Source organism: Ursus arctos, unplaced genomic scaffold, assembly GCF_023065955.2.
Source record: "Ursus arctos isolate Adak ecotype North America unplaced genomic scaffold, UrsArc2.0 scaffold_25, whole genome shotgun sequence".
Classification (NCBI taxonomy): Eukaryota; Metazoa; Chordata; class Mammalia; order Carnivora; family Ursidae; genus Ursus; species Ursus arctos.
The window spans coordinates 11,807,977-11,833,567 of record NW_026622930.1 but is presented as its reverse complement, the minus strand read 5'-3'; the positions used below and the strand labels follow the sequence as shown (position 1 = coordinate 11,833,567).

Here is a 25,591-nt window from a genome sequence, read left to right as displayed (position 1 = left end):
TGATTAGTTTGTGTAGCAGGAAACAGTAAAAAGGACTGAGACTGGGGGAAATGGTTAAAAACAAAAATGTGTATTTATACCACAATGATACAGTAATCTCTCAGTTCTCTAAAGTGACTTAGACATGACAACAGATAAAAAGACCATTCGAGCTGGTATTGCAGATAGATCCATATACAGAAGATAGATCCATATACTAGAAGAACACAAAGACAGAATACCATTAGTTCAGCTGAATTCACTCATTCAACTTTCATTCAGATAATACTAAGCATTTGCTATGAGATCAGTTAGTTGCTAGGCAACAAGATGAAAACACTTAGTCCCTTTTTGCTCTCAAGGAGCTTTCAATTCAGAGGGAAAGGAAACACATGACTACAGTATGGTATGATACAGGGAACACGAGGTGTTACTAGAGCAAAAAGGGCAAACACCTACTCCAGACTGGGGGGTGGGGGCTAAGGAGGGCCAGGAAAGCAGTAGCATAGGTACCTCCCAGTAGATATAATACCTGCAGTGAATCGTAATATACTTAAGAGTTAGCAGACAGAAACAGACACACTCCACACAAACAGAGCAGCAAATGCAAAGACAACAGAGGTAACAGACAAAGTCACTGTCTTAAGGAGCTACATAGAAAGTTCAGTATGGCCAACGCTTAGCAAGTTAGAGAGAATGGGAAGAGGTGAAACTGAAGAGGGAAAGAGGGACCGGATTGTAAAAGACATTATATGTCCAACAGGAAGTTTAGACTTTATCCTCAAGTTCACAGGGAGCCACAAAGTACCACAATCAGGACAGTTAAACCTGTTTTGTGTTTCTGAAAAACCTTTCTAGCTATAGACAGAAAAAAAAAACTGACTGAAGGAATCATGGAGACCAGAGAATAATAACAGCTAACACTTTTATAATGCTTATATGGGACAGCCCCTGTTCTACAGAGAACTCTGCAGCTAGTAACTAGTAGAATCCCCATTACTACTACTACAACTATGAAGAAGATATAAGTATCCTAACCATAGGGATGGAAAAACCAAAGCATAGAGATATTAACTTGCCCAAGGTCAGCTAATTAGTGATGGAGCTGGATTCCAACTCAGTCATGTTCTTAACCACTCCACTACTTTGCTCCATAAAGAAACAGCTATAGACGGGGTGCCTCGGTCGCTCAGTGGGTTAAGCGTCTGCCTTAAGCTCAGGTCATGATCCCAGGGCCTGGGATGGAGTCCTGCATAGGGCTCCTTGCTCAGCAGGGAGCCTGCTTCTCCCTCTGCCTACCACTCCCCCGCTTGTGTTCTCTCTCTCTCTGACAAATAAATAAATAAAATCTTAAAAAAAGAAAGAAAGAAAAGAGAAGAAAACAACTATAGTTAACCAGGCAAAAGAAATTATAACTGGCTGAAGTTATTCAGTGGCAATGCAAATGAGAAAAAGAGGAAGGACTAGGGCAGTAGGTTTGTTTTTAAAGCAAATAAACCCATGAGTCATCCAATATTTTGAATAAATGGAAAAATTTATTTTGAAAGGGGCAGAGCTACTTGGAAGTCAAATGAAAAAGAAGTCTAGAACCCTAGTGAACTGCCTTCTCTTTGCCTTCATAGCAACTCCCAGGACTGAGGCCCTTCTAAGAAACCCTAGAGAGCTCCTCTGGGGTACAATCCTGAAATACTACTGAACCAGAGAAACTAAGGAAATAGAACCTAAAGGACATGCTAGGTGGGGCGCCTGGGTGGCACAGCGGTTAAGCATCTGCCTTCGGCTCAGGGCGTGACCCTGGCGTTGTGGGATCGAGCCCCACATCAGGCTCTTCTGCTATGAGCCTGCTTCTTCCTCTCCCACTCCCCCTGCTTGTGTTCCCTCTCTCGCTGGCTGTCTCTGTCTCTGTCGAATGAATAAATAAAATCTTTAAAAATAAATAAATAAATAAATAAATAAATAAATAAATAAATAAAGGACATGCTAGGTGATGCTTCAAATTTTCTGTTTTGGCAGACTGGTAAATCACCAAGGTAGGGAGAGGAAGGGAGGAGGAGGAGGACATGGTGACTTTGAACCTAATTCTAATAGGAGTTTATGGAGTTGGCCATTCTGGTCAGGAGCTCACGATAAACAACTAGCCAAGGGCGTGGGTGGCTAGAAACCTCCAGGGCAGCAATGAATCAGTTTATAAAGTGAGACTTTATATTGTGAGAAGACAAAAGTATAAAATAAAATACATCTTCACAGCTAAGAGCTCCCATTATGTTTTCCTAGCATGAATGAACACCAGTGTTTGGCCTATTTCATTTATGAACTTGCTTTTTCTAACACAGAACACGGATAACTAAATATCATCTTGAGCATGGGAAATGGTGAAGGACCTATGGCTCTTATCACTCTCATGTCTGTTTAGATAGAGGACATCATTTCAAAAGGGAATACAGAATTGTGAAAAAGGCAGGCTGCATTCCCTAACTGGACAGTCTGAAACCTAGAGTTCCAGAAAGTATCTGGTTCTATGCAGACTAACAGAAGTAGGCCCATACCTCCTCCCAATAAATAGCTACATATACATTTCTCAGAAATCTACATGGCTTCCTACATCAATGAACTCCATGTAACTACTTAAAGGATGAGAAAGGGAGGTTGAGAGACATCCAGCCAACAATGAAGCCTTTTTAGTAGAAAATCCCTATTTGTGCCCCATTAATTATGGCACTGAATCCAAAACCAAACAGTTCTTTTTTTTTTTTTTTTTTTTTTTTTTAAAGATTTTATTTATTTGACAGAGAGACAGATAGCCAGTGAGAGAGGGAACACAAGCAGGGAGAGTGGTGGAGGAAGAAGCAGGCTTCCAGCGGAGGAGCCTGTTGTGGGGCTCGATCCCATAACGCCGGGATCACGCCCTGAGCCGAAGGCAGACGCTTAACGACTGAGCCACCCAGGCGCCCCGCAAAACCAAACAGTTCTATACAACTTCTACACAGTCAATTACATGAATACTCCATTTCCATAAGTACTCTGTTTGTCTCTAAGAACTAGTATATGCAATAAACCACCAATCATAAATAAGTTCCAAACATTTTATACCAGACAGTGCTTGCTGCAGTCTGAGGACCTCCTCTTCCACCAACGTACTCTGGGGAAGGATTCGTTCTTTTTCTGTCACAGGATCACTCTGCTTCACAGCATCGGGCTGCAATTTACTACATTCCAATTTCAAGCTTTCACATTCTTCTGTTATTTGTCTGTTTTCAACATTTAAGCGTTCTTGTTCCTTCCTCAAAATATCTCTGTCATTTTCTGCAGAAGATAATTTTTTATTTATGTCTTTTATTTTATCCTCAAGTTCTTCAATTTTTTTTACAGATGCTACTTTTTCATTTTGTAGATCTTGTATGGTTTTTTGCATCTCATGGATTTTCGAGTGATCAGTTATTACAATTCCTGAGCCACCTAGAACATAAACAGAAAATTAAGGACAGCAAATGTCAACTACCGAGAGTTAAATAGCTTGCTATACACAACTAAGAGATTTAACAGACTCGAGAACGTGAAATATCTTAAAAAGTTAAGACAACGAGATTATTGATAATAAATAATAAATTATTGATAATGAGATCATTACCCTCCTACTAAAATGGCCAAAATTCAGAACACTCACACACCAAATGCTGGCGGGATGTGGAGCAGTAAGAACTCCCATTCATTGCTGGCAAAATGCAAAAACAGTAGAGCCACTTTCAGAAGACCATTCAGCAGTCTCTAACAAAACACACCCTTATTATATGATCAGCAATTGCACTCCCTGGTATTTACTCAAAGGAACTGAAAAGTCTTACTCACATGAAAACCTGAGCAATGATATTTATAGCAGCTTTATTCGTAACTGCCAAAACTTGGAAGCAAAGATGTCCTTCAGTAGGTAAATGGATAAACTGTGGTACATCCAGGCAACAGAATACTACTCAGCATTAAAAAGAACTGAGGTGTCAAGCCATGAAAAAACATGGGAGGAAACTCAAATGCACATTACTAACTTAAATAAATCAATCTGAAAAGGCTACATACTGTATGATTCCAACTATGTGACGTTCTGGAAAAGGCAAACCAATAGAGACAATAAAAAGATTGTGGGGGAGGGTGGGTGGGAGGTGAGTAGGCAGAACATAAAGGATTTTTAGAGCACTGAAACTACTCTGTATATTATAATGATGAATATGTATCATACGTCTGTCCAAACCCAGAGAATGTACAACACCAAGAGTGAACACTAAGGTAAAGTACACACTCTGAGGGATCATGATCTGTCAATGTAGGTTCCTCTTTGGTAAAAAATACACCACTCTGATGAGTAATGGTAATAGTTGCGGTGGCTATGCATGTGTCAGGGCAGGGGTATATGGGAAATCTCTGTACTTCCTTCTCAATTTTGTTATGAAAAGAAAGTCTTTTAATAAGTTAAATTACCAAAATCAAGCATTTTTATTTTAGATTTTTTTAAAAGTAATCTCTATCCACAGTGTGGGGCTCAAACTCATGACCCTAAGATCAAGAGTTACACACTCCACTGACTGAGCCAGCCAGGCACCCCCATAATAAAGCAATTTTAAATAAAACACCCATGTATATGAGTTTGAAAGAAAGTGAAAATATTTCTAATCATGTATTACCAACGTATCGTCACCGAACAATGCAAAGAAATCTATGTATTGCAAAGAAATCTATGTATTATAACTATTTGCCACAAATGCAAAAGGACCTTTCCATTTCTGCATAATCTCAAAACAGTGATGTCATTGCAAATTTCAGGCAGATGAACAGAACTAGTCATTCGCTCATTCTTTAGAATGTAGCCCAAGTTTACATCAGTGTGTTGGGTCTTACAGTACTAGGTTTGTCATTTAATTACGTCATCTAATCCATTAAATTAATAAAACTAACAACCATGGGGCACCTGGGTAGCTCAGCTTGGTTAAGCGGCTGCCTTCAGCTCGGGTCATGATCTCCGGATCCTGGGATTAAGTCCCAAGTTTAGGTTCTCTGCTCAGCAGGAGCCTGCTTCTCCCTCTGCCCTTCCCCCTGCTCGTGTTCTCTCACTCTCTCAAATAAATAAATAAATAAAATCTTAAAAAAACAAAAACAAAAACAACTAACAACCTTGTTGTAACAGGTTTTCTAGTTCTTCAATTCGTTCTTCATAGTCACTTAATTCTTCCCGATGCCGACGACTGATTTCTGTCAATTTCTGTTGATGTGCATTCTGTAAAACGGACATTTCATGTTGATGGTCATCTATTTCCTGACTTCGAGTCTTTTTGAGTTCCTTGAAAAATAAAAACAAGGTTAACTACATTTATAATCAATGATATACCTAAGCCATTTTATCGTTGTGCAAAAGTCTGCATTAAAAATAATTCTCTGAACACGCTAAGGCTGTAAAGAATTTAAATCAGGCCCCAAATCTGGACAATTCTGCAAAATTCTACCGTTTCCTTTCTTGGGTCTTAAGAACAGTTTTTCTATTTTAATGAGAGAATACCAGCAAGAAAAAAAATGAAACAAAAGAGGAGTAAAAATATCTTGCTATCCAAGTTGACACCACCAGTCTCTCTCCTAGGAATCTAGATCTTGAGCTTAGTCTTTCAAAAAGGGAAATTGTTAGGACCACAAGCATTGTGATTGCTGCTCCCAGAAAAGTCTGTCCACTGTGTCCCACTATCTAGATCCCTGATGCTATTCCCACTCCTGTCCTGCCCAAGACCAGAATGCTCAATTCTTCTTCCAATCCTGGGGAGAGACTACCCTGGGTCCTTCTAGGAAATCCTCGTTTGCTTTACTTAGCCAGAGATGGTTTTTGTTGCTTGTGACCAAGAATCCGAATCAATAAATTAGCTTCTATTTCCTGAGGAGACAAGTAAAGTTATTCTTTAGTCCTGTGCACTTATTTATGTGCCAGCACTTGGCAACCTTAGAACGACCCTACAAGGAAGGTATTATGAAATCTACTATACTGATGATAAAACGGCAGCTTGGAAAGATGACGCAACTTGCTCAAAGTATGACAGCTGGTAAATAGTAGCGTCAGGATTCAAACACAAGTTTGACTTGGGACCCCACCCATGTTAGTATTGTAATGATAATAAAACCAAAAACGAAAAATTTTATTTATTTGAGAGAGAGCGAGCAAGCACGCACAAGAGAGTACAAGTGGGGTGGGTGGGGGGAGGAGCAGAGCGAGCGAGAGAAGCAGACTCTCCACTGAACAGGGAGCCCAACATGGGGCTCAATCCAGGACCTTGGGATCATGACGTGAGCTGAAGGCAGACACTTAACTGAACCACCCAGCTGCCCCATATACCTGACAATAATTTATACACTAAAAACAATTCATTGCCAAATGATAAAATTACATAACTAAGACTTTCCTTGAAAGAAATAATAACTGGCACAAAATAGCAAAACTCTACCATTAAGGGAAAATAATTATTTACAATGAAAAGTATTAACATATTATTTTGTCAGTATCTTTTAACCCTAAATCCTGACACTTCAGCAACCTCAGAAATGTTTTAATAAAGACCACTCTGGGGTGCCTCAGTGGCTCGGTTGGTTAATCATCCCACTCTTTGATTTCAGCTCAGGTCATGATCTCAGGGTCATGGGATCAAGCCTCGTGTTGGGCTCTGTACTCAGTGCAGAGTCTACTTCAGATTCTCTCTCCCTCTCCCTCCTAGTCACTCTCTAATAAACAAAATCTTAAAAAAAAAAAAAAAGACAATTTTACAAGATGCAATATCAAATAGAGACTAATGAAATATAAAATACTTAAAAAAATGTTCAGGGGCGCCTGGGTGGCACAGCGGTTAAGCGTCTGCCTTCAGCTCAGGGCGTGATCCCGCATTATGGGATCGAGCCCCACATCAGGCTCCTCCGCTATGAGCCTGCTTCTTCCTCTCCCACTCCCCCTGCTTGTGTTCCCTCTCTCGCTGGCTGTCTCTATCTCTGTCGAATAAATAAATAAAAAATCTTAAAAAAAAAATGTTCAAAACCAAATGATTTTGTAAAGAGACATTTTTATATATCTGTTATAAAGGATGAAAATACAAAATGGTAAAAAGAAACAATCACAATCTATATAATGTTTTATAACTGAGCCTTCTATTAGACTTACACTTTTTAAAGATTTTTATTCATTTATTAGAGAGAGAGTGTGAGAGAGAGAGAGACTGTGTGCATGCACAAACAAAGGGAGCAGCAGGCAGAGAGAGAGGGAGAAGTGGACTCCCTGCTGAGCAGGAAGCCCCACACAGGGCTCATGGGATCACGACCCAAACAGAAGGCAGACGCTTACTGACTGAGCCACCCAGGTGCCCCAGACTTAGATTCTACTTCTAATAAGCAAATTTTAGATGTATAATAGCCATTGTTTCAGGGCGCCTGGGTGGCTCAGTCAGTTAAGTGCCTTCGGCTCAGGTCATGATCCCAGGGTCCTGGATCAAGCCCCATGTTGGGCTCCCTGCTCAACCGGGTGTCTGCTTCTCCCTGTCCCTTTGCCTCTCCCCTAGCTCCTTCTCTCTGTCTCTCTCTCTCAAATAAATAAATAAAATCTTAAGAAGAAAATAGCCATTGTTCCAACAACCTCCTTACCTTAATGATACTTTGTAGTTGGCAGATTTCGCTTTGATCAGAGCTATTTGATCCTTGTGGTTTAGAAGTCTAGATCAGAAAAACAGAATTAGAAAATAATTGTATTGGTTTTCTTGTAAAAGAGATAGTCACAAACTACTTTTATTAAAAAATATTTTTCAGGGGCACCTAGGTGGCTCAGTCGGTTAAGCATCTGCCTTCAGCTCAGGTCATGATCCTGGGGTCCTGGAATCGAGCGCCGCGTCAGGCTTCCTACTCAGCAGGAAGTCTGCTTCTCCCTCCCCCTCCCCCTGCTTTTTCTCTCTCTCTAATAAATAAAATCTTAAAAAAAAAAAAAATCTTTAAAAGGGATATTTCCCAGACAAGTTCTGATTAAAGAGTGCCAAGCACCTTTTAAAGAACCCAGTCCAATTGTGAGTAATACACAACAAATAAAAGATAATTTTCAAAGGGCATCTAGGCTCAGTCAGTTAAGCATCTGACTCTTGATTTCAGCACAGGTCATGATCTCAGGGTTGTGAGATCGAGCCCCAAGTCAGGCTCCTCAATGAACGTGAAGCCTGCTTGAGAGTCTCTCTCTCCCTCTGCCCCTCCCACAACTCTCTCCTTCTAAAAAAAAAAAACCCAAAACATAATTATCTAGAGTTTGTTAACTAATTAGGGAGACACTTTCACAAAATAACCAACGTGAAGAAGGAAAACACCAGAGAATATTTTACTTAGCTTAACAAAAATCTAAATTCGATGACAATCAAGCAGCTTTCTAAAAGGAAATTTCTAAAATGGAAAGTTACCTAACATTAATTCTAGTAATAATCCAGTTAAAATCTTTTTAAAATGATTTTACCCAGAAGATCTCTACCTCAATACAAAATAACCTTTGGTTTGACAATTAAAAGAACTTTTGGATTCTTCTCTTCACATTCAAAGCCAAATGTTGTCCATTTATCTTTATTAACATTTATTACATCATGTGTTAAGGAACCAAAAGTTGCTGTCTGAATAAAAAAAGGAACACAGGATTTGAAGTCAAAAGATGCCTGTTTGAATTACAACTTAATCACTTCGACAGTAAGTGTATTAAAACTTTTACTTTGCTTATCCGTAAAACAGGTAATGAATACCTCACATGGTTACGAAGATTAATATATATTAGGATAGTACAGATAGAAACATCTTGTAAAATAAAACACAAATTAAGTTTTACTATGGCTTGCTAAAAACTTAAGTCCCCTGAAAGATCCCAATTATGCCTCTTCTACCTTTATACGCTACTACAGGTCTATAATATAGTAAATATTCAAGATATGCTTAAATACACACACCAAAAATACACCTCTTCCCTATGAAATCTTATCCTAGGCACTGTTTCCTAAAATGTGTATCAGAATCACCTGAGGTACTTACTTGTTTGAATGCAATTTCCAAGGCTCTAAATAGGGTACAAAATCCTCATCTCTAATGGTAGGACACAAACTCTACAATTTTATAGTACTTTAAGAACTACTACATTTTGAGATAAGATGGACAAACTGGTCATTCTAAGATCTATTTTGGATATCGGGACTGTCTAGCAACTTGGGAAGCAAAAAGATAGTTTTAGTTAGTAGGGTTTCTCCTTTATATAACTAGATCGCACTTACAAAAAGAAAATAATTTCTTTATTTATATACTTTTTCTCTACACTGATGAAATGAAATCCAAATGTACCATGTTCCAGTTTCCTTTGGGTCTCACGTCAACTGACGTAAATAATATGTAGAATCTGATATATAAGGTGAAAAGTTTTCCTTGAAAGAAAGTTTATGCCCCAAATAGCAAGGATTTAAATTTCTAATGCACAAAAAAACAACACAAAAGTTTGTTTAACGTGTTTCATACCAATGATCAAATTTTCATTTTACACTTAGAACCTCAGAGAACATCTACGCAAGTAGTTTCAAATCTGGGGTCTTGGAGCCCTGGAGTTGCCATCAAAGAAGCCTCAGGGACTCCAGGGGAAAAGATGCTAGTTCAACCATAGCAACTCCATTTTTATCTCTTTTAAGTCCTGGACTTGTAACTTTTTATTTTAAAACATGGTTCTGTTGCTCTCAATTTTTTTTTTTATTAAAGATCTTATTTCTTCACTTGGCAGAGAGAGAGTATAAACGGGGAGTGGCAGGCAGAAGGAGAAGAAGAATCCCTGATGCGGGACTTGATCCCAGGATCCCCAGGATCATGACCTGAGCCAAAGGCAGATGCTTAACCCACTGAGCCACCCGGGTGCCCGAGCTCTCAATTTCTTTGAAAATTTCTTCCAAATATTTTATAGAGGGGGAAACGGAGGCTGAGAAAGAAAAATGACCTGACCAAAATCACTCAGAAAATCACTGGCAGAATTAGAACACAGGTTTTCCATTTCCTAGTCCAGGATTCTTTTTGATACCAAAAGCGCTACATAGAGAACCACCATTTGTCCTCACTAATAGTTTTCAAAGACTCATAATTTTACCTACCTGAGCAATATGCCTCCAATGACCAACTTCAGACTCAAGTCTTGAAACTTCGTTTGACAACCTGTTTATTTCTTGTTGTGATGAAATTATGTCACTGAAGTCCATGTCATCGTCGTGGAAAGCTGAAGCATGGTGACTGACACGGTAGCCGAATGGTGAGGGCGCAGGGGCTGCCGGTACACCGCCAGCTCCTGACGGTGTGGCCTGAGCAGCCGCCTGCAGCTTCAGCAGCTGATCCTGCAGGGCCATCTGTCTTGCTTTAAGATGGCTGATTTCTACCTACACATTTACAATCTGTATTTTAGAGAAGGCACTTTAAAAGAACCATACTGACGTCTTTATAGACTCAGAACATTGAAAGTTATAATAGTTTATGATTATCCAATGATGGTAACTCAGCTGAATCCAAGTCTTCTATAACACCCCAACCAGAACATTTTTATTTAAAAACCAAACATGATTACCAGTTAAAGCAGGGACAATGTTTCAAACAGTACAAAGATCAGAATATCTCACTCATTGTGTTAACTATGGCAACGAAATTCTCAGTTAAACATGGGTTTACTATCTTCTATGTATCAGGTAGTATAGACAATTTCCAAGGGTTCTATTTGTATTAGCAAACCATAAGTGATAGGAAAATGAAAGCTGCAGCAGTCTGTGTATTAGAAAGTTTCTTTGGAGCATCTGCTGGAATAGTCTTATGTTACTTATATGACGGATTTTAGGTTTAAAATGCACGATGAGGGGCGCCTGGGTGGCACAGCGGTTAAGCGTCTGCCTTCGGCTCAGGGCGTGATCCCGGCGTTATGGGATCGAGCCCCACATCAGGCTCCTCCGCTATGAGCCTGCTTCTTCCTCTCCCACTCCCCCTGCTTGTGTTCCCTCTCTCGCTGGCTGTCTCTCTCTCTGTCGAATGAATAAATAAAATCTTAAAAATAAATAAATAAATAGATAGATAGATAAATAAATAAATAAATAAATAAAATGCACGATGAATCAGGAGTAACTTTGTATTGGTCTGTACAACAGCTGGAAGAATGCTTTATTAATCCATTCTTAGATAACAGTGAGCCTGTGGTTATTATTAGCCTTTGAGTCTTAGAAAGAAATCATATAATGAAAGAGGCCTTGGCTTTAGCCCTGGCAAAAAGGAGCCAGTGAAAATTTGACTTTATACAGGAAAAGAGTAGTATAAAAATTCTGAAGCCCTCAGTGCAGTTTTGACTAAGGAAGGGCTAGCAATACCAACTCATTGTCCAAAAGAAATTACGAACGTACGGATTTACCATAATCCCATATCCATTCTCAGTGAGAGATTACTCAAAATATAAAAGTGAGTAAGCTAGGGAGAATTGAGATAAGCTTTCTGTAAAATACCTACCCCAGAAGACACCCTGCCACAACGAAGAATATGATACTGGGAGTTAGCCGAACAGTAACAATATTTCTATACATGTAAAGCCCAGCAATTAGACAAACAAAAACCAAACATAATTATGTCAAGTGTCATAACAAACAGGTTTCTCGTACCAGAACCCCTTCTCTAAAAAAAAAGAGTATAGTAACGCACACATTTCATTCATTTGCCCATAAATGACCTGAGGTAAATAGCATCCCTGGGGAATATGAACATCATAATGAGGGCAGAAAACAGCAGATCTTAAGTATATTCATGTATTATCTTTCATTCTAGTAAAAATACTGAAATCCAAAATTCTTTTCAAGCGTAGCTTTAATACAAAGAAAGTTCTCACTATAAAACTGGTATTTATGTAAAGTTATTGAGTTTAAAAAATGCAAGCTAATAACAAAGAGGCATCTCCAAACTAAAATGATTAATTTGCCCTCTAATATCAATAGTCATGTAGAAAACAGAATTCCAAATTTTCCACAGCAGTGTTTTGAATTAGGATGTAAGCATCAGAATCACCTATGGAGTTACTGAAAAATACCAATACCAGGGCCCCTTCCCAGTACACCAAAATCAGAACTCTTAGAGGATGTAAATGTGTGTATTTTTTTAAAATATCACAGATGATTCACCTGTAAACCCCTGGGTGGGAACTACTGCACTACTGTAATATTACTGTAAGTCAGTGGGGATCAAAGTGTCGTCTGTGGACTGAATGCATAAATGTTTACTACCAGTCCATGACAAGTCCAGAAGTTTAAAGAGTAAGGCTTAAGGTCTTTTAAAACAATTTGACAGAGCAATTTTATAATCTGTCAAATCTTTTTAAAAAGTGGGCTTTAAGCTTTAACTTGAACTTGTAATTTTCTTTTTTTATATTCATTTTATTTTTGTAGTAATTTATTTTTATTGTATTTTATGAAATCAATTCCTAACAGATTGGAAATTTAAGCTCTTCTTTAAATATATTTCTCTTTAATGTGGCTTGCTTTTATTTTTCATCTGTTACTGAAAGAACTAAAAATCGATGCATCTAAATTTTAAAAACTCATATATGGGGATGCCTGGGTGGCTCAGTCGGTTGAGCATCCGACTTCTGGTTTCGGTTCAGGTCATGATTTCAGGGTTGTGAGTTCAAGCACAGCCAGGCTCCATGCTCAATGTGGAGTCTTCTTGAGATTCTGTCTCTTCCTCTCCATCTGCCCCCCCCCCACACACGCTCGCTTTCTCTCTCTCCCTCTCTCTAAAATAAATACATCTTTACACTTGATCTTAGCCAAAAGGCCAAGAAGTGATAAAAATAAATAAATCTTAAAAAAAAAAAACTCATATATGAAGTTATGGTAGAAATGAATATTTAATCAACAAACTGTAAAGAAAACCGAAATGATCTGGATAATAAAATAAGAAATAGCTCAATTCAATAGAAGTTTTTACTCAATTCCATTTATGTACTAAACACTGAAGATAATTCAATAACAAAATGAAATAGAGACATAGTCTATATTTTAAGGACTCATTATAAAGCTATTTAGATTATATAATATATATTACCAGCATGGCAAAGAAAAAATAAGCCAATTCCAACATTTCTAACAAATTAAAGGGAAAAAATATTTATACAACAATGTAAGTCAACTTAATATGCTTAGTATTCTGTTTTTCCAAGGAAAGTCAAATAAATGCCAATTCAGTAATATACGAACACTGGTAGTCAAAATCATTTTTATAAATGAAATGTCATTAGCAATGATCACACTGATTCACAATTTTAAGTAAACAGAGGAAAAATTAGGTTTCATAAAATCAGAAATTATAAGCAACAGATGCTTAAAGGTACTTTATTGAAAGAGTTTTTCTCTTTTGGAAAGTAGGAAGTAAAGGTTAGCTTATAAAATATAAATTCAACAGAAAAGCTTAGAGTTGTTGGTAAAATAGTGGTATTAAACTGAGTTGGGAATTACTAACCTCACCATCCTTTCAATATTTTTATGGATCTGTTATAGCTTGATTTATAAATCTTAAAAACCTTCCTAAAAACATTACAAGAAAATAAATATGAAGTAACTGTAGTAACTTTTACCTCCTTTTGTTGTAGTTGATTTCGATAACTTGTAGATTGCTGCTTTATTTGAAGCTCTGATGCTTCATGCTTCTCTTCTAAATCAGTACAAAGTTTTTTGAGTCTCTCATTCTAGAAACAAAGAAAAAAGCATTTTCAACAATAAAATAAAAAAAATAAAAGTAAAACGTTAGTAACAGTTATGTGCATGACATCATGAAAAACGTATCGCTTTATACAGAAAAAGATATAAAATATAGAAGTTCTCAGAATTCCAGCCTTTGAAATACAGTTTTAATTAAAGCTACAAGTGCAAAAAGCATGTTTATAGAGACTATGCAAAATTCTGAACCAAAGTTTACAAAAAAAATCTTGTTCAGTTTGATTTCTGCTAAGAAAAGCCAATGATCAATGATTCCCCCATCTCTGCATATCCAGAGTCTAGCATATAATAGGCAATATGTGTCTGATTAATGAATAAACTAGATCACTGTTTCAACTTTTGTTTTCTTCCCAAACACAAGTTTCTAAAAGAAATTTTTTTAAAAAGACTTCTCACTGAAGTACAGACAGGAGGCCAAAGCTTCATATTAACCTGTCTGCCTAACTGCCAGGCTCCTGAGGCAACTCTGAGAACTCCAATCTGAAAACCATACTAGAGTTCAGTTCAAAAACTAGTTAGAAGTACACAAAATACTCTAATTCAATGAATCTAGGTATCATAGTCTTTTGTTTTAAGATTTTGGAATATATGTTTACAATTTTACTTAAATTTTGGGGCACCTGGGTGGCTCAGTTAATCGTCCAACTTGGTTTTGGCTCAGCAGGGAGTCTGCTTGAAAGGTTCTCTCCCTCTGCCTCTCCCCCACTCATGCTAGTGCGCATGCGACTCTCTCAACTAAATCTTAAACAAATTTACTTAAATTCTATGTACTCAAATATTAAATTACCTTAACCTATTATCATTCCTTAAGCTTAAGTGAATAAGGACATTATGGAGCAAGATAACTGGGCACTAAAGCTTTTTGCAAAAGAATTTACAAATTATTACAGATAATTTACTAAGAATCCTACTAATATATCTATAAACACAGTTTAACAATGAAAACTGAGAGAAAGGTGACACATGTGGTGGGGAAAAAAGTTCCTGCTAGAAGGTGAAGACTTTTTCACTTTGAGAATATCACCTTTTTTCTTAGAGTCTAGGAATTTCTTACATCAACAGACGTGAAAATTATGATCCAGGGAGAGTATATGAACACACAGAGAAAAAAATCAAAGGAATAAACATAAACCCTAGTTTGGGAGTCTGTCTCCAGAAATCTAATACAGATTTTGGTTATTTGAAGAAAAAGGAATAAGACACAGGCCCACACAACTAATTACCTTCTATCCTATTGGTGGCTTTTGCATGGCTTTCTGTGAACTTTTAACATGAAAAACACCAAATGTAACTGAAGCAACACAATATAATGAAGTCAAAACCCAGTCATAGAAGTCCACTCTAGGCTTTTCCAGATAAAAATAACTAAGGCTATTTGTTGAACTCTGTTTAATAACTAGAACTTGAAAACTTCCGATGTGGCCAATACCTAACTGCTTGTCTGCCCTCACCTCCCTAGCCATCTGAGAGTCACAAAGGTTGACAAAGTACATGAAGGACAGATTCTCTTCATGTGGCTGATCTATAACATCACTTGTCAGTGGCCACATTTTCTATTACATGGACTATGGAACCAGGAGGGCTTGTCTGATGTGATAGAAAAGTGAATAAACACACATAAAGAACAGAGAAAGTAAAAATGAGAGGCAAATCCCTGGTGGTCTGAAGTTCTGCTTGCCTCCCCTTTCTAAAATCTGGTTACAGTTTCTGCCCTTGAAATCCATGAGATTCTCATATCCTTAAATTATTCCATCCTGCTCAACCCCTATTATGCCATCAAGGTCTCCTGGAACCAACTTTACTTACTGAATTTCTTTTCTGAGCAGTCCTAACTATCTGTAAGGACAGATACTTGAGACTTATTCTTAGACGTCCTCCAACAAACAGAGAAAAATTACTTTTTTTTTTAAAGATTTTATTTATTTATTTGACAGAGAGAGAGACAGCCAGCGAGAGAGGGAACACAAGCAGGGGGAATGGGAGAGGAAGAAGCAGGCTCCCAGCAGAGGAGCCTGATGTGGGGCTCAATCCCACAACACCGGGATCACACCCTGAGCCGAAGGCAGACGCTTAACCGCTGTGCCACCCAGGTGCCCCAAATTACCTATTTTTTAAATAAAATAAAACTTGGAGCGCCTGGCTAGCTCAGTTTGTGGAGCATGCAACTCTTGATCTCGAAGTTGTGGGTTCGAGCCCCACGCTGGGAGCAAATATAAAATAAAAATCTTCAAAATAAATAATATAATAAAGTAAAATAAAACTCATTCTATCTTGCAATTACCATAAAAGGACATTGAGCCCTTTATAAATCTAAGAATATTCACAAGATTATAATGACCTTGTTTTTTCTGTCTTTGAAACATTTTGATATTTTATCATCCTAAAAATTATTTTATCATTATTCACCGATTATTCTCAAGTTTAAAAAAAAGTCTTAAATAATAAGAAAAAAAAGACTGACAGAATCACCCAGAAGAATGACCCAATAGTGAAATAACCAGTTTTCTGACTGCAGTGCCCAAAGTACTGTACCACCTTTTAAAAAGGAAAAAGCTAGAGACACCCACTTTGTAGTGTCTTTTTGGTTCTGTTGGTTTTTGCTTTCACCGAACACATCTGAAAATTCAGAATTTTTGTTTCCACAAAGAAAAGAAAACCAACAGAGGAAAACATTTCACAATTATTAAGACAACGTAGAAGACAAATGTGAAGAGACAGAACACAGCATTCCAGAGTCTGATGGTTGGGGTGAGCTGGTTGTAGAGGAAAAATTCCAGCCAAGTCTTCAAATAACAATATCCTAGAGGAATTTTCTCAAATTCCAAAATTGATGAGTGAACAATATATTTCTAAGAACAAAAAAGAAATACGGTGTTCTCATCAAGTTAGTCATTCAACAGGAAAAGATTTTACCTCACAATATTTTGTGACAAGGATCTGAGCCATCCCACCTTACTAAATGGCTACGTGACGGTATTCGTTCACTATAAATGATATTTGTACACCAACATTTACTTGATATAGTTCATATGTGGACAAATGCTGTAGGCAGGTGTGTATACAAAGGTGACTGGGAAGAAAAAGATGACATAAAGTGAAAAAAATTCAGTGGACTGATCATTCTAACTGGTATTTATATATCTAATTGGTATTTATAAATCTAATTGATATTTACAAATTGGCTTTGTAATTACGGAGCAAATTTGACAGTCATCGTCTCTCCAACAAAATAATGAGCCATTAAAGTTTTCAAAAATATTGGTTTTTAATGACACAAGAAGAACCAGAAATCATGATCAGCTGAAACCTAGTAGAGATGTAACTGAAATCTGGAATCAGTATTTACAAAATAACATGCATTTCAGTTCACGCATAAGAGTTAAAAAGCAGTTAACTGCATTCAAAGAACATGTCTATTTTGAGTATATATGTTTTCAAAACCAGAGATATATGGAATACAAATACAGACTTGCCATAAATAAGTTACTAAAATCTCTAATAAAGTTTTTCAGGATCACTTTATTCCTACTTTTGTAAATTACTTACAAAATGATTTAATATAAAACATTAAAGAGTTCATTGGATCCAGATGGTAAATGTGATGAGACTTTTTCTTGCACAGAGGGTTAAATTGAAGAAACCTAATAACTCAGTCAGCTTCAAATATTAATGTCTGTAAGCAAATCTAATTTCCTCTGGAAAACATAATGCCCTCTGTCTATACTAAAACTTTCTAAATAGGGCTGCCTGGGTGGCTCAGTTGGTTAAGCATCTGACTCTTGGTTTTGGCTCAGGTCATGATCTCAGGGTCGAGGGATTGAGCTCCACAGCTCAGAGCCTATTTGAGATTCTCTCTCCCTCTCCTTCTGCCCCTCCTCCTCCACTCTTGCTCTTTCTCTCTCTAAAATAGAGAAAATAGATAAATAAATAAATTCTAAGACTTTCTAAGTAGAATTTCATATTTTTTAGTTTCCTGGTGGCTTCAATCATAGCTTCACCTTATTCCCTTATTACATAGTCATGGAGGGGTGAGGGTATGAAGTGTTTTGTGCTGACACACAGCAAGAATCAAAGTCACCTTAGAAAACAAAGTCCTTGGTTGGGGCGCCTGGGTGGCTCAGTCGTTGGGCGTCTGCCTTCGGCTCAGGGCATGATCCCAGAGTCCTGGGATCAAGCCCCGCATCAGGCTCCTCCGCTGGGAGCCTGCTTCTTCCTCTCCCACTCCCCCTGCTTGTGTTCCCTCTCTCACTGGCTGTCTCGCTCTCTATCAAATAAATAAAATCTTTAAAAAAAAAGAAAAGAAAACAAAGTCCTTGGGAAATCCAACAGTCTCTTTTCCTCTAGCACGTGAGTAGCTCAAGCTACTGTGAATAAGCATCAAATGAGGAAGGCAGCTTTTCATTTGGGGATGCATAATACCAAAAATATTTCTAAACACTAGAATCATGCTTGCCTTAATCCCATGAGAGATTAGAAGTGAGATCAATAGAGGGACAGAAGAGTTCTCTCTCCCTTCTCGAGCTCAATAGAGAGCAGACATTCACTAAGCAGGTTCACCCTATTTACTTTTTTCCCCCAAATGGACACTGGCGAATTTACCTAAATTAATGCCACTACACACATCTCTGCCATTTAATTTTTCTGGGTTGGCCTGCACTAATTAATGAGTGCCTTCTCAAGGATTTCTTTAGGGATTAGTGGAAAAATTTTCTATCACAGCCGCACAAAGAAAGAAGTTATTAAGTTCATCTGTCACTGAAGCATCAACTTATTAGGCAATTATACTTAACATCTCAGCTGTCACCAAACTGCCATCTGGAATTGAGACAGAATACCACGACAGTCCCTCTTGAGAGGTCCCTCTACAGCCACCTTGGTAATCTGGGCCAGAGTTCAATAATGCTTGTCAGTAAATATTTTCTGATATTTTAAATTCCATTTTCTCTGTTTATGGGCTTAGCAGAGAGGAAAACATGCTTACCACAGTCTTTTAAAAATATCTCTTAATGAAATATTAAGTGTTTCCTCACTGTTCTTATCCAAAGGCTAAATAGTTGAGTGTCATTAGTACTCGACAACAGATCCCATTTTAAATCATTTCATTTTCTTTATGGCTTTCCTTTGAACCCTTCCCAAGTTCTCCTCATCCCCATTAAGAACAATGTCCAGAGGTAGTCACCAAGAGGCACTGACTAACAATGGGGGAAAAATGGTAAAATTAGTTATACCTATAACTCTTAATTTCTTTGTGTACAAATATCACACTTTTTTGTTAGCAGATTAAAAAGGTCTAGATTAAACAACTGTATTCTTCATATTATACTTCAATAAAAGTGCCACTACAATTGAGCACACTGTCAGAACATGGTAATTCCTTGATAAATTGTTGCCACTAGTATTTCTACACTAGGCCATTTGCCGACTTCCAGCATATAAAAGCAGAGACGGGAATATTAAACAGCAAAGTGGAGTAACATGTAAATATATTCTTCATCTAAAAGATGACGATAACACTGAAAAAGAACTGGGATAAAGGGGAAAAGATAAAAGTGTTAAGCAGTGCAGTAAAAAGAGAGAACTGAAAAACAGTATAAGTTACTGTCATGCCTTCAAAAAAGAAAAAAATCTAAGTTCAGTAACAGTCTTTAATTTTCCTTACCTCTGATCTCAAGATTGTATGAATGGCTTCAATTTCCTTTCTTCTAGAATTAGGTAATTCTGCTACGAAAGAAACAGCATATACTGAATGTATAATCAATACCATGTGAATAAACAGGTATTTTATTTTATTTTATTTTTTTAAAGATTTTATTTTTATTTATTCGACAGAGATAGACAGCCAGCGAGAGAGGGAACACAAGCAGGGGGAGTGGGAGAGGAAGAAGCAGGCTCATAGTGGAAGAGCCTGATGTGGGGCTCGATCCCATAACGCCAGGATCACGCCCTGAGCCGAAGGCAGACGCTTAACTGCTGTGCCACCCAGGCGCCCCTAAACAGGTATTTTAAAGTACATATATTTCACTGAGCTTTCAACAGAATGGTATGCTGATGTGAGAACAAACTCAGAAGACATATGCCACTTGATTTTTATCACAATTTCCTATTGCCACATATGTGCTTCATCGTCACGTAAGGCATTCTTTTTGCCTATCTTCTGTACCTAGGTAGGACATCTACATTTCCGCCTTGGACGTGTTCATTAAAATTTTATTGTGGAAAATTGAGTTGTACAAATTAAATCTCTCTCTGTGGGCTTAGTTTAATTTCAGATGAAACTTATACAACTGGGGTTTAGGCCTTAATTTCTAACTTCTGCTCCCAATACTATCAAATAATAATGACCCCTAAATAAAGAATGAAAATGCACTAAAAGAACATTTACGTCAAGTAATGTGGGCACTGTCTATCTAAAATGGGAATGAGCTCAGTCTGCTCTTGTACACTTTCATTTAGAAGGAGAGTCAGAAACGGAGCGCCTGGCTGGCTCAGCCGGTGGAGTGTGCGACTCTTGATCTTGGGGTCGTGAGTTCAAGCCCTATGTTGGGTGCAGAGTTTACTTAAAAAAATAATAATTTTTAAAAATTTAAAAAAACAAAAAACAGGGCCAGAACTCAGCTCTGTTGATGCTACCAGAACATCATCATCCGGGGCGCCTGGGTGGCTCAGCTGTTAAGTATCTACCTTCGGCTCAGGTCATGATCCCAGCGTTCTGGGATCGAGCCCCAAGTTCGGCTCCCTGCTCAGCGGGAAGCATGCTTCTCCCTCTCACACTCCCCTTGCTAGTGTTCCCTCTCTCACTGTCTCTCTCTGTCAAATAAATAAATAAAATCTTTAAAAAAAAAAAAAAGATCATCATCAGATAAGATTTTTTTCTAGGTGCTAGTATTTTTCATTAGTCACAGCATTTTAATACCAAAGAACTACTCTAAGGAAAAAAAAAGAAAGAACTTCTCTGATTTACAGTTTAAATCAAAAGAAAATACAAGTGACATCCAATAAAGAATAGTGACAAACCCACTTTTCTTGTTTTGAAAATCACCAGGTGCGGTTGCTTCTGTGGTTGTTTATACATCTTGCTTGAAACTCTGACAGGATAGTCTAATTGCTACTCAGAAAAGAACAAATTATAATCTAGTCTGTTTAGGAGGGTCATTGTTAGAAGCAGAAATTGTTTCAAAGAGGGATAAAAATAGGTTTATGCAGCCCTCCTCTCTTACCTCCCTCCAAAAAAAAAACACCCTTGTCTTTTTAAGAATAACAGGGAGATGTTAAGCAGACCAAAAAATTCTTCCTTGCTGAGGGAAAACAGAAACAACAGCTACTCTTTATTAATGCTTACCTGCTAGGCATTTTATACTTATGATTTCATTTAATCCTTCCAACCCCATGACAGGTATGATTATATCTATTTAACAGATAAGGAAACTGCTTTATAGAGGTCAAGTACTTAAGAATTTGCCAAACACCCACAACCTATAATGCATGGAAGTGGGATCTCAACCTATGTCTAACTGAAAAGCCCAGTTCCTAACCCTGAATAAATCAGCACAGTTTTTGGTACAAGAGCAACTTTCTGATATTGCAAATATGGATAATCTTCAAGCTGTACCAAGAGTGCTATTTTGGAACTGTTATCTTGTTCACTGCCGGCACAGGATAGATGCTCAATAAATACTTGTTAAATGAATAAATGAACTGTACTCTGACCCTTTAAATGATTTACAAAGTCAATAAATTAGGTGTTAAGCAAGTTCTATTTTAATAGAAAGGGAAATAATAAAAGCACTAAGCAACTTTGCAGATTTTTAATTCTCAGCAATTTTTTTTTAACTGAGCATCTACTATGTACCAAGGAAAGTGCCAAATACTGGTAACATAAGGATAAAACAAATATAATCCCTACCCTGGGCATCAACATGGTAAGTGCGCTCAAGGAGAGCTCCACAAGATCACATGCAATTAACTCAGCCTGCCACGGACTGAGAGTGGTTTCGCCAAGTACCTGGCATGTGAGCAAGGTCATACAGGAAAAAAATGTTTTCCAAGCAAAGAAGGGTAGAGGAGGAGGTAAAAAAGGAAAGGCTTTCCATGCAGAGGCTTGGAGTTGTGTAGGTACTTCACAAAGTTCCATGTGGCAAGAGCTGTGGGTGCAAGTGCAAATGTGTGTAAACATGCTTATGTATGGCAATTTAGAGAAGGGGCGGGAATAAGAGGTAAGACTAGAAAAAGGAGGTTGATCTCAGACAGGATAGGTTTCTGGTCTCCCAAAATTAAGAGGTTTGGATTTTATCCTGTAAGGAATAGAGCTAAAAGATTTTAAAGCACCTATGTTTTAGAAAACTGGCACAACACAGAAAATGGAAGTGGAGTACAGAGAAATGCGTGACAGGATGGGAAGGAGAAAGTGCATGGGAGAGAGAAGAGGGGTCTGAACTAAAGAAAACGGGTAAAAATGGAACGGACGAATATAAGAAACAATTCTGCACAGGATAAACAAGATTTGGAATTGGAAACCAATTGGAAACAGGAAATGGAAAAGAAGGAGGCAAAACAAAGGTGACAAAGATTTCTAGTTTAGGAGACTGGGCAGATGATGAAACCATTAAGAATGAGATTACAGGAGTACATTTGGTAGGAAGAACAAAAGCATTCCACCTTAAGCCTATAGAACAGTCAGGTTGGGGGGGATGCATATTTTCTAGGAATAGTCAACTGTTTTCCCCTAACTAGGATACAAGGAGAGACTAGTCATTTCCCATGTCATCCAGCTCTCTTCTGTTCTAAATCTCAAGGTCACAACACCCTTTCCCCAACACAGGGAGGGAGAATCTCTTTCACTCTCATCCCCAACCTGTCCCACCTGATGCAACTCCCACCCAAGGTGTACTCCAAGCAGTAAAATGGATTTCAGCAGCTCTCCAATGCTTCTCCTTTCTAAAAAGACATAAATTCTAAAAATACTTTTTTTCTCAAAGTACCTTTCTCTACTTCAACGCAATAAAATGGAAGTTTCAATTATATCAGGATAAAAAAATTAAACCAGAATGCTAATTAATTTATAAGAAATAAAATTATCCAAGGAAGTGCTCTCATCCAAAAGACCAGCATCACCTCCGTGGAGGCAGACTTCCATTGAAATTAAAGCACTCTTTAGATCTAAATACTACTTGTGGAAAGAAATATCAAGAAATCAAAATGTTAACATAACCATCGATTACTATGTAACTCTGGGTCACTGTCCATTAGTTAAACAAAACAAGGACTTCAAAAATGAGTGAAAGTTGCTAAGGTTTGGTAGCGTATCTTCCTTGTTTTACTGTCGAAAAATGGGTGGAATGGGCAATTAGGCACAAAAATACATTTCAGCTGGAACGTTGTAACGTGTCACCAGAATAAGCAAAAATATAATAGGAAAAACTTATAGCCATGTTTAACAATATATTCAAGTCAGGACTTAAGATTCCCTAAATATTGTAATGAGTTGCTTCAATTGTTACAGAACTCGAAGGAAAAAAGCGACTATGTATCTTGTACAGATACTTTTTAATTGCCTCAGTATAAAGGAAAAGGATCAAAATCAGATCCGCCCCCAAGTTAAAGGCAAAGTAAGCGGTGGGCGTGGAAGAACCAAACAAAAATAAACTACTCGATGTAGGAGCAGTTTCAGTCTGCTCTGAGATACCCACAGTATTCAATGGGAGAAGAACCAGAACTCTTCCCCGGACCCCAGTGTCTTTCATCAGAGAAAATCTGTTAAGAAGAGGCAAAAGAAGTGTAAAGGAAAAAGGGAGGAGTGCCACTCCCGACGGATGGAAGTGGGAACCAAACGGGCGCTCCCAGGGTCCCAGAAAAGCCCTCCCTCCCATCGCTCCAGCTGTTACCTTCTACTTCCTCCGTGCCCTCCATCAGCATATCCTTTGTAAAGTTTGAAATCTGGTCAGTGAGGGAAGCCAGGCTGCCTCCGACTTGACCCAGCGACTGGCCCAAGCCGGAGCCGAGGCCCCCAAGCCAGGACGACATCGCTGCGGCTTAGAGAACGACCTGGTCTGCTCCGAGAAAAGCGTCCAGCGTCGTCGGACGATCCCGCCAAACGTCCTCGAACCGCCGCCTTCACGGGGCCAGTCCAAATCAAAACACTGAGGATTCGATAACACAATGAGGGGTTCCTAGGCAACGCCGGCTTCGGGGGGCTCCCACCAACTGCCGGACTCTGCCTAGAAACGCAGAGGCCTGACCTGGGACGTTACCAGGGGCCCGCCTCCAGTGCCACTGTCAACCCCGCGAGGCCTCTGCTCATTCCCACGACTTCCCAACGTCCGGGTTGGGCCACTTCTTCCTCTGCTTTAGTGACTTTCCTCAGTTCCGAGGGCAACTCCTGCCAACTCGACGCCGGCCGCCATGACACCCACTCTGAACGCGGCAACGGATCATAGAGAGGCGCCGCGCTGGCGTAGAAGGGCTCTGCGGAGCTGCCGGACGTGTCCTTGGCGCAAGGGAGCGTGGGATCGCGGAGGACCGGGAGAGGCCGGCGGGGGCCGCATACTTCTGGCGCGCAGGGCAAGGTCAGCCTCCACGTAGCGCGCCGGCTTTGGCCGCTGGGGGAGTGGTTTCAAGAGCTAAGGGTGACGCGGCGGTACCCGCCCGCTGCACCTGCGCTTCAGGCAGAGCCGTTCGTCAGTGGGTGCCTTGGAAGCCGGCGTTGCCCGGGAAGCCCCTGAACCCTCACGGTGTCGGTGAAACCTGAGTGTTTAATTCTGACTACACTAAGGCAGCGGTGCGAGGGCACTTGGCGGGGTCGCTGCACTGCGTAGCAAGCGGTTTTACTTACCACAGTTACTGTGTTGATTCTGCAACAGCCTCGGGCTACTCTGTGCCCGACACGATGATAGGAACTCAGGATACACAGATAGAAAGGATGGGCTGCAAACTCGTGTCCAGGCAGGAAGCACACGTTGTTACTTTCTATAGCAGGCATTTTCCCTGGTAGCTTTACAACTCATAGTTGAAACCCTGCCTTTAATATACCAAGAGCTTTGTTCATGAAGCCCGTATAACCTATGAAGTTAAAATACAGATCACCTTAAACAAAACAAAACTCATTAAAGGACAGCAGGACGACTTAATATGAAGAAATGCTGTTTTAACAGAAACTCTCCTATGGTGGTGGTGGCCTTAACTGTGCAAGTGCCTACCCCTCTCACAGTCCTGTTACACGAGTGGGTGCACGCAGCAGTGTGTCTTGCCTTGCTTGATTTACTCCCTAGAAAAAGAAAGGTCACGTGACTTACAAATACTTGCCGCAATGGGACGGGGGCGCACCTTACCTGGCCAGAGAGACTACCACTTTTTTTTTTTATGATATGTTAGTCACCATAAAGTACATCATTAGCTTTTGATGTAGTGTTCCATTATTCATTGTTTGTGTATAACACCCAGTGCTCCATGAAATACGTTTTTTGCTTTTAAAAAAGAGTAAGTCTGCAGTCCTTTTAAGCATAGCACTAAGTATACTAGCATTTTTCTCTTTGATTTTATTTACAGTTGGGGTGAGCAAGATTACATTATTTGTGACTCGAACATTGGGAATGCCTCCACTATTTAGAATCTGATGGCACAAGACAATAGTAGTTCTTCCTGGAATCTGAATGCTTTTAAAAGAAAATTGTGTCCCATTCTGAAAGTGTTTATTGTTTTATTTGTAAGACATCAATGCCTAAGGGTTAGATGTGCGGACTCCAGGGCCTGACTGCCTGGAGCTGTTACTTATTAGCTGCATGACCTTGGGTGGTTACTTAGCCTCCCTGTGCATCAGTTTCTCTTTTGTA

At 38.9% G+C, this 25,591-nt stretch overlaps 1 protein-coding gene across 3 annotated transcripts in view; it reads right to left on the bottom strand.

The window, feature by feature from the left end:
* Positions 1–24,372, bottom strand: part of TRIP11 (thyroid hormone receptor interactor 11) — a 65,398-nt gene extending 41,026 nt beyond the window's left edge. For 2 of the 3 annotated variants that reach the window (XR_003320721.3, XM_026515434.4), the window contains exons 1-7: positions 23,648–24,213; positions 19,426–19,487; positions 13,625–13,735; positions 10,128–10,406; positions 7,630–7,698; positions 5,140–5,305; positions 3,070–3,435 (exon numbers count right to left, since the gene is read on the bottom strand). Coding sequence is in view for 2 of the 3 variants with exons in the window: in XM_026515434.4 (XP_026371219.1) it covers positions 3,070–3,435; positions 5,140–5,305; positions 7,630–7,698; positions 10,128–10,406; positions 13,625–13,735; positions 19,426–19,487; positions 23,648–23,786 (1,192 nt within the window). In the remaining variant the exon portion in view is untranslated. Of the gene's footprint in view, positions 1–3,069; positions 3,436–5,139; positions 5,306–7,629; positions 7,699–10,127; positions 10,407–13,624; positions 13,736–19,425; positions 19,488–23,647 lie in introns of all 3 variants that reach the window. The other variant, XM_026515435.4, reaches the window with a different exon arrangement.
* Positions 24,373–25,591: the final 1,219 nt, after the last annotated feature.